Source organism: Athene cunicularia (genome assembly GCF_003259725.1).
Source record: "Athene cunicularia isolate RWA chromosome 8 unlocalized genomic scaffold, athCun1 chr8_part1, whole genome shotgun sequence".
Classification (NCBI taxonomy): Eukaryota; Metazoa; Chordata; class Aves; order Strigiformes; family Strigidae; genus Athene; species Athene cunicularia.
Window position 1 is genome coordinate 11,701,409 of NW_020799109.1, and position 9,170 is coordinate 11,710,578.

Consider the following 9,170-nt stretch of genomic DNA (forward strand, 5'->3'; position numbering starts at 1 on the left):
ACCCACCCCACCACCGCCCCCACCTCCACCCCATCCCACACTGAATTTTCTTAACTGGGCAGCAACCCACAGGGACAAGGAGGATCTGTGGAGAGACAGGTAAGGGATGCTCCCTGAACTGTCTGGAGCACCGGGGAGACAGCCCTGGGATGGGGTGAAGGGTGGTGGAGGTGGAAGGGACCAGAGACCACCCAGTGGGATGAGGACAGGATGTGGGTGTGGGAAGGGCTGTGCTGTTGGTGCCCTCGGGGTGCTGGGCTGTGGGGGTGCAGGGCCCCCGCTGCACCTCTGCCACGCTCCCCACAGCTGCCCCAGGGCCCTGGCGTGCAGCACGCCCTGAGAGCTGGGCAGGATCCAGGGGGGAGGGCAGGGTGCCGGGGTGCGGGCACCCGTCCCGGCATGTGGGAAGCCCAGCGGGAAGGGGAGGAGAGGGGAAGAAGGGGAGGCCTGGGCGAGGGGCCAGGCAAGGGGCGGCCCCCAGCGCACCCGTCATGTATTACTGGAAACATCTGGCAGGGCTGCGGGGGCGTGCGCTGGCTGCACACGCATGTGCACACATGCACAGGGGTATGGGGACGTACACACGCATTTGGGGGTATATGTGTCTCAGTACATACGTGTGCATGTGTGTGTACACACACATACACAGACATGGAGGTCTGCACACACATGTAGATGCCCACATACATATGTATGCATAGATACAGACACGTACACTTACACGTGTACATGCACATACACACACACCTAAATACATGGGTACACGTGTGCAGATTTGCATGCATACACACAGGTGTCCATGTGCCAGCAATCATACTTGCTGCAGCATGGATGTACAGGTGTGTGCGCACGGACCAACACACATGCAACAGATACATGCACAGACACACGCGTGTGTGCACATGCACACATGCACACATGTACAACAGTCAGGCTAACCACACGCACCCCGGCCGGAGCCTGTGGCCACCCCCCTGCCCAGGATCGTCAGGGTGCTGTGCCCTCTGCGTGTGCACACTGCATGGGCGTTCCTCTGCATGGGCTCGTGGGTGTGAAAATGGGCGTGTGCAGATGCATGTGTGCCCTGTAAGAGCCTGTGTGTGACTGTGTGTCCCATATATGTCTGTGTGCCAGGTGCCTGTGCCAGCTTGCATGTCCCCCAGGGTGTCCCCGTGCTGGTGGGACGCTTGTGGGCTGCCAGCGCCCGCGTGTGCCAAGTGTGGCATGTCTGTGCCGAAGAGCGCCAAGTGCGTAGTGTGCCCGGTGTGCCCTGTGTCCGTGTGTACCCACGTGTGCCCGTGTGTACCTGTGTGCCCATGCGTGTGTACCGTGTGTACCATACGTGTGCCCACGTGTGCCGTGCGCTGCCTCCCCCGCCGAGGTGTGGCACCCCAGCTAGGAGCCCCCGTGGGTGCCGACGTGACCCCGCTTCCACGGTGCCACCCATTACTCCCCTTAGGTATGAGCCACCCTGTCCTCCGAGCTCTCATGGCACCTCCAGCTCCGGGAGAGCCGCCCAGTAGCACCATCGCGTTGCATCCCCATCCCTGCAGGGCTCTCCCAGGGGATGCCGCAGCCTCGGGCATCCCTGCATCCATCCCCTTGCCACCCAACGCCAGGCTGGGTGCTCGCCTCCTTACCAGGCTGGGAGCCGAAGGCAGGAGCATGCAGCCTTATCAGCGCCTGGCAGACCCCGGGGGGAGTGGCAGGCTCTCTTCTTGGGTGCTCTCCCCTCCCGGGACACAGGATGAGTCCCCAGGCTGAATTCAGGGCCACTGGGAGGGCAGCTTTTGGTGGGCTGGCGATAGGTGTGCAGTGGGGAGGAGGTCTGGCCACCGGCCCTGCGCCTCCCACCTTTGAGAGGTCGCTGTGCCATGCGAGGAGCCAGGCTCGTGGCAGTGATGACATCTTGTCTCCCCTTGGAAACGCAGCCTCTCCTGGGGAGGGCTTTGGTGGTGGGACGTGGTATCTGCTGGCAGCAGCCTGCCTGTGCTGGAGGGGCTGTGGCCAGAGTTGGGGGCTTGCCCTGCATCATCTAGCCTCCTGCTCTTTTATCTCCACCGCCCATGCTCCCTCCCCACAGCTTGAGGGCCACGTGCCCCTCTGCTGATCTCTCCAGACCCCTGGCAGCCGGGGGACAGGCCCTGGGCTGCTTGGCTGCTGCTGGTGGTTGGGGACCTTTGAGTGGGGGTCAGGGGTCCTTCCCCAGCCAGCAAGGGCATCAGGTGCTGGTGTGGGATCTGCAAACACCAGTGCTGTTGCACAGACAATCAAACTGGTGTTTTGCAAGAGCGTCTGTCCCTCCCGAGGTCAGCCCCGGTGCTCCCTTGGGGGCCCCAGCAGCCCCAGGATGGGGCAGGGGTAAGGGCAGGGAAGGCAGCTGCCAGTGCCCGCGCCCTGTCCGGCAGCACCTGGCGCCTGGCAGAGCCCAGTGGCTTGCCCCCCCTGCGATGCACGTGCACGCGATGCACCGGGGCAGAAGGCAATCGTTTCCCATCTGTATCCTGCGCGGCAGCTGAGCCCTGTGCTGGCCCCGCTCAGCGCCCAGTCCCGGCGCTGCCGTGTGCCGCAGCCACTTCGGCTCCAGCTCTCACTGGGGGAGAGCTCAGGGGGCCCCCGCTCCTGCCCGCGGCCCCCGACGCCCACCCACTGGGAGGCCAGCAGCCAGCTGCCCGCAAGGTCGTCTGTCCACACTGGGTAAATCTTTAACTGCTTCTTGGGAAACACCTGGCCATCATCGCTCGTGTGGGTGCCAGGGGGTTTGGAGACGCTGGAGGGGGTGGGAGCCAGCAGGAAGAGACCCCACCACCAGCCCATCCGGCCCTGGGCCCTGTGTTCTCTGTTAGCCCGGCTCCCGTGTGCCCTGCAGGCAGGCACGGAGAAGTGACCTGCCTGGCACAGCCCCCTAGTTCCCAGAGGGAGGGGGAGGCTGGGCGGGGGGGACATGCCCATCCCACCACTCACGTCTCTCTTGATGTCTCTCCCCTCTGCACAGCTTGTTGTGACGGTGGACTGAAGCGCACCCGGTGCTGGTGCCACAGCCAGTGCGGCGGAGAGCGGGCAGGTGAAGAACCCCACAGCGGGCAGCCGGCACCGTGCTCCAGCCTCCAGGGATGGCTGATAAGTGCAGCGAGGGGCTGCTGGTAAGTGCTGGGGTGTTGGGAGCGGGCTGGCATGGGCTACTGCCTCAGGGACCCAGAGCACCCAGCACAGGAGCAAGATGCCAGGGCTCTTGTAAGGTTTGGTGCACCCTCACCCTATCCCCGGGACCCCCAGCTGGGGCTGTGCCACCCCAGTGCTCCCCAAACACGATGACCGTGGGGCAGATGCAGGCTGCCGCTCGCCCTGAGCCTGCTGCCTGTGCGGCTCCCCAGGTGCCATGTCTCACCATGCCTGGAGATGCTATCACCCGTCTCAGGCGCTCTGCCCGGCCTTATCACCCACCCCAGCTCTTGGGGTGGGTGGTGAAGGTAGGAAAGCCACAGCCAGGCAGTTCTTCTGCCTGCTTTTAGCAAAGGGTGCGGGTTCTCTGTGCTGGGTACACCCAGAGGGGCACAGTGTGGGGCTGCTTCCCCTCTTGTCTCCACCCTGCAGGCTCTCTGGGACTGGCCTGGTAGGATGGTGTGCAGGCAGAGCCAGGTTTTCCCAGGCACCGGTGCAGTGTCTGACCCTCCATCCTTGCAAGTGGTGTGTCACGGGATGCTCTGTAGACAGCTTCAGTGCCGTGGGTGGATGTGGGGTGCACCAAGCATGTCCTCGTTGGAGGGCTGTGATGGCCCCATGCTTGTGGCAGCTCTGCTGTGCAGCCAGTGGTTTGGGAGCCCCAGGCTCGGCTTCCCGTGCCAGGCTGCTACACTGGGCTGGACAGGTGAGCCCGGGCTGGGCTTGGCTCTTCCCTTTTTCCCAATGGATGGGAGCTGAACACCGGGGCTAAAACGATTGCTGGGCCCTCCCCTTCCTGGGGGGCTTCCCGAAATAGCTGCACACTCCAGCCAGAGGGCCGGGAGCCAGGGGAGCAGCGTGCTCCAGGAGTCGCTTCCAGCGTGCTCGCGTGTGCGCAGCTCCTCCACTTGCGTGTCCCAGTGTGGCCCCGCTGGCTGTGCCTGCAGTGGAGAGCCCAGCACCCATCCTGCCTGCCACAGGCAGTGTGGAGAGGTCAGGGCGGCCAGCGGGACAGGAAGGCAGATTTCTCCAGGAGTAGCCTTTGGCTAGGAACAGGGAGGTGCTGAGGAAATATCTGGGCTCGATCAGGGGTTTGTCACGGGGACATGCTCCTGCATGTACGGGGTGCTTGCCATGGTTCAGTGCTGCTGCTGTGTTCTTGCCCTGGCCAGAGCAGCTGGCATCTCACTGGGGCAAGGGCTGAGCCTGGCACCCACAGCAGGCAGCCAGGCATGGGAGCACCCACCCGCTCCTGGTCAATCTTTAACCCGCCTCTCGGAAGTACCTGACCAGCCCACCCCAGGGCCAGGGCATGTGGGGATGGGCAGGGGACCACAGGGTCTGACACATGCTGTGCCGGCTGCCCTGGCTCACAGCCCCCTGCCCAGGGCTCCCCTGTTTGTGGGATGTAAGGACAGCCCTGCACAGGGCACGGGGGGTGCTAGGGGGCTGGTGTGGGGGCTGCAGGGAAGAAGGCCAGTCCCTGTGAGAGCATCCCCACTCCTGGAACATGCCTGCACTGTGACAGCCTCAGGAGGAGCTGTGGCAGGACAGGTGGTAGCTTCTGAGCTGCCTGGGTCACTGGGGAAGGGAGCTAATCTCCTTGGCCTGCCTCCAGGGCCCTGCCAGTCTCCTGGTGAAGTGCAGTCCCTGCCTGTCCTCTCGTCCCTGCCTGCAGGTGCAGCTCCAGTCACCACCATCCCCAGCCCAGCCGGGCTCCCAAGATGCAGCCCCTGCCCAGGGATGTGTGTGCAGCCTGTGGGGCTGGGTGGGTTTGTGGTGGGGCTTGGGGTCCCTGCTGTGCCCTGCCTGGGGAGGGACAGGGGTCATGGAGGCAGCAGCTGGGCGATGTGCAGCTGTGCCTCAATTTCCTCACCTGTAGGCTGGAGCCTGTGCCCTCCCATTGGTCTGGGTGTGATGAGGATGCTGTGTCCTGCTTTTGCAGGCTCTGCGTTTTGTGGATGCCCCTGAGAAGCTCTGCGTGCTCACTTCAAAGCTGTGGGCAGAAGGGCAGGCAGTGCCCCCACTACCACTCCCAGACCCTGCAGATGCCCTCACAGGGGGTGCCCAACGGGGTGCAGGGTAGCTCCAAGGGCCTGGATCAGTCCCTGTGTGGCCAGGCAGGGGAAGTCCCTGTGGGGCCACAGGGGAGCAGGGAGGGTCTGACAGCCTTTCCCTCCCCAGCCTTAAAGGACATTTTGTTTTGTCTTCAGAGCGCTTTGTTTGAGCTCCAGCAGTGCCAGCGACTTCTGACTCGCAGGGCTGCCTTGCTGGCACGGCCGGGCAGCCTTTGGCTGCCGGGCACCCAGCTCAGGTGGGCTCCTGTTGTTGCCCCAGCCCACCCTGGGGGCCAAGGGGTGGGGGGGGCCTGTCCCAGACACCCCCAGCAGTGCAGTGCCATGGTTTGGGGGGCCAGGGGGCTGCGGAAGTAGCTCTTGGCTGCAGGAGCCCTTCCTGGAATACCAAGGGGCAGCGATGGGGGTGGGGCTGGCGGGGGATTTTTCTGCCTGAACGCCCTGAGAGAGTCATGTCTGCCCCGGGAGAATGGGGATGGAGAAAGGCAGCCTCTGTGGGAAGTGCCCGGTTAGGGTATGGTGGAACCGGGGCAGGTCCCTGGGCATCATCCTTGCCCTGGGGACCCCGCAGCCCTGCTCTGGGACGGGGTGACAGGGGCTGGAAGACCCATGGCCATCCCTGCTGCACCCATCACCCCTGCCTCTAGTTCAGCCCCGGCACCACCAGCCAGCCAGGGGAGGTGAGGGTCCCACTGCAGGTCCTTCGTTTCCAACAGTGTGTCCCTGTGGGGCTGGCAGTCCTCTCTGCCAGCTGGGCTGCCAGGGCAGCAGCCCTGTGCTCCCATGGTCTGGCACAGGGCCTGGCATCCCCGGGACTGGGCAGTGGGTCCTGCTGTTGCATGCTCTGGCTGCTACAGGGGGCATAGGGGGCAGTGTGCCTGGGGCAAGACATCTGGCAGTGGCACACAGGTGACCTGGGCAAAGTGATGGAGCCAAACTGGGGCATGGAGGGATGCTCGTGGGGGCACCTTGTGGGGTGTCAGGGTTCAGGTGGTGCCTGGCTGCATGTGGGGCAGGACTGGAGGTTGAGCTGGTGGAGCTGGGCTGGGGTCATGGGCTGACACAGTATGGGGTGGCTCTGGGCTTGCACAAGTCCCAGGGGGACACAGTTGGGTGCTGCCATCCCATGGATGGGGCATGTCTCAAGCTACCAGGTGACTGGTGCAGAAGGGGACGGGCAGGCACTGGGTGCTGGCGTGTGGGGGACTGAGCACCTGCCCTGCACACGTGTGCTGTTCATGTGCGCAGCCACCGCTGCCCGGACCCCAGATGGTCACCCGAAAGCGCTGTCCTGTCCCCCCCACCCTCAGCATGCCATCACGCCTCGCTGACGCCCTGGCTGTGCTCTCCAGCCGGGGCACAGGACTGGGAGCAGCTGGGGCACCCCAAGCCTGGCTGGGGGGCACCCCCCTCCTGCACTCCCGTGGGACACAGCACCCCACCGGGGTCCCACCCCACACTGGCAAGGGAGCAAGCAGGGAGGCTGTGGAGTGCCCGGGCAGCAAGGGGGTCGTGGCACAGCCCTCCTGCCAGCCAGATGGTCCCCCGCGGGGCAGTGACCTTGCAAGGGTTGCCTTAGAGACCATGATGTCGCCAGTGGTATGACGTCAGAGTGAAGTAGTGTGGCACCAGGCTGGGGATGTGCCAGCATACAGGCTTGTCCCTGTGCCCCCATCCCCCAGCGGGGCCATGCCTGGTCCCTGCAGCCCTCCAGTGCCCTATGTTGGGGTCAGGCATGTGGGGCCAGGCAGCTGCATGGCTGATGGGCACAGGGGCAGGAGTGCATTTATGAGGCTGGGGGAGTTGGAGTTTGGGAACAGGGGTCACCGAGGGGACGTGGCCCCCTGCCACGCTCCAAGTGCAGGTCCTGGCCCCGGCCAGACAGGCAGTGGTGCCTGTGGGGAGGGCAGCACTGCCCGCTGGAGCGTGCAGGGCTGCGAGCAGCTGGACCCCGCTAATGAGGCTTCATTAAGAGGGACAGGGCTCAGCCCGCTGCACAGCCTGCCCTGCCCGCGCCTGCCAGGGAGGGCACCTGGCTCACGGGGGCACAGCTCCTGAGGGGGAAACAGAGGCAGTGGGGTCCCTGCAGTGTGGGGCAGCCAGGGATGGTGCTGAAATGGGCGGCATGGTGGGGTGCTGGTGCTGTGGCGGAGCGGGCAGCAAGGGGCAGAGCCTGGCTGGGAGGTGAGCAGGGAGCAGTGCCAAGTGCTGGAGGCAGTGGACGGGGGGAGGCGGGCGGGCGGCTGCTGTGCAGGAGCCCGAGGTGCCAGTGAAGCTGTGGACTCATCAAGATGGTCGGCCAGGCCCCCCCCGGCCCCCTCAGCAGGTCAGTGGGGAGGTGAGAGCAGGGTCTAGGGGTCAGAGTGGGGGTCAGGCTGGATGGTGGCCATGCCAGCACCATCCCCCAGCCACCATGGCTCTCCAAGCCCCTTTGAACTGGCTCCGGGGTGATGGCTCTGGAGTCACAGCTGCAGGTTTGGAGTCACAGCTGCAGTTTTGTGCTGTAGGATACTGGAGAGGCACTCCCAAGCCCCACAATCAGGGACATGGGGTGCTCTGGAGGAAGGAAAGCACAGCATGGCATGAAGCCCCTTCATGGCCTCAGCTGTGTTGGGAGCAAGAAGGGATTACCTGACAGTTGTGTGTTCATTAACTCTGGAACCTACTGATTGCAGAAGTGCACAGCACCCCTTTGCCTTGCTCTAGCAAAGGTCCTTCCCCTTCTCCCCCACCACATTTCATGGGCATCAGTGAGCAATGTCAAGGCTGGCCCCAGCTCCCCATGGCACCCCAGGGCTGGGCTGGTGCTGCTGCAGATGGCTGGCAGAGCGCACTCAGGGCTATCAGTGGGGCTGGGCAGCCTCCCGGCATTGCAGGGTGGCCAGGGCTGTACAGCGCTGTTGGGGGGGTCTTGGGATTTGGACATTCCCCTCAGCACTGGATCACCCTGGCCCTGGGAGTGCCCCCTTGCCTGTGCCCATCCTGGCACCCACAGCTGATGCTGCCACCACCCAGGTCGTGCCACTGTTGTGCCAGGACAGGGGCAAACATAGCGCTGGGCACTGCAGAGAGAGGGCAGGGGTAGCTAGGATGTGCCAGTGGGGCTGGCAGAGCCAGGATGGGCGGGCTGGCAGGGCACAGCATGGCAGCCTCTGGTGCAGGGCTGGCTCTTGTGGGTTCGTTACTCGCCATGTGCCAGAGACAAGGAATGCAGAGGCTGATTATAGGAGCACACACCCCCACACACCCCCAGCACCCAGGATCTGTGCACAGCCAGGACATCCCTCTCCAAGTCACCCTGTCCCTTCATCCCTGGGGACCTCTTTCCAGGCTGGGGTTCCTCTGCCCCAGCTTCCTGCACCCCACTTCCCTGCCCTGAAAGAGCTGCTATTTGGCAAACAATATAATTAACATCTATTTCTGGCAGCCCCTGCCTTGCCCAGCCATTCTTTGTCACCATTGACATGGCAAAGAGAAATGACATCAGGCTGATGACGTCAGGGGCTGACTGGTACCCTGCGTTGGCATTGCAGGAGCAGCTCTGGCACCCCATTGGGAGGCTGGGGAAGGGATTGGGGGTCCCTCACCTGTCCAGGGGGGCACTGAATATGACATGCCTCATGGAGTGCTTCTGCTGGGCTGAAATACCCCCGTGGGGGCAGTTTGAGTGAGGGAAAAAAGAGGGCGGGACCATGCTGGAGATCCCTCCCATAGGGACATCCCCTCCTAGCACCAACCCTGCCACCACCACAAGCTTCCCAGCCATAAATCAGGGCCCCTTTAGGAAGTGGGGGGCATCCGGGCACCCCAGCCAAGCTGTCATTGTGCAAGGCGATGCTGCTTAGCATGAGAAAGGCTCTGGTGCCAGGCGGGTGATGGATGATGCCCGCTTTGCTGGACTGGGGAAGCATTGGCCATGCTGGGGGGGGGGGG

General features: G+C 64.1%; 1 protein-coding gene across 1 annotated transcript in view; it reads left to right on the top strand.

Annotated features, from left to right (window-relative positions):
- Positions 1-2,532: 2,532 nt before the first annotated feature.
- The window catches only part of SLC6A9 (solute carrier family 6 member 9), a 13,252-nt gene continuing 6,614 nt past the window's right edge, over positions 2,533-9,170 (top strand). Inside the window, exons 1-2 of the mRNA XM_026854261.1 lie at positions 2,533-2,697; positions 2,996-3,143. Of these exons, the coding sequence (XP_026710062.1) occupies positions 3,114-3,143 (30 nt within the window). The 5' untranslated portion in view covers positions 2,533-2,697; positions 2,996-3,113. The remainder of the gene's footprint in view (positions 2,698-2,995; positions 3,144-9,170) is intronic.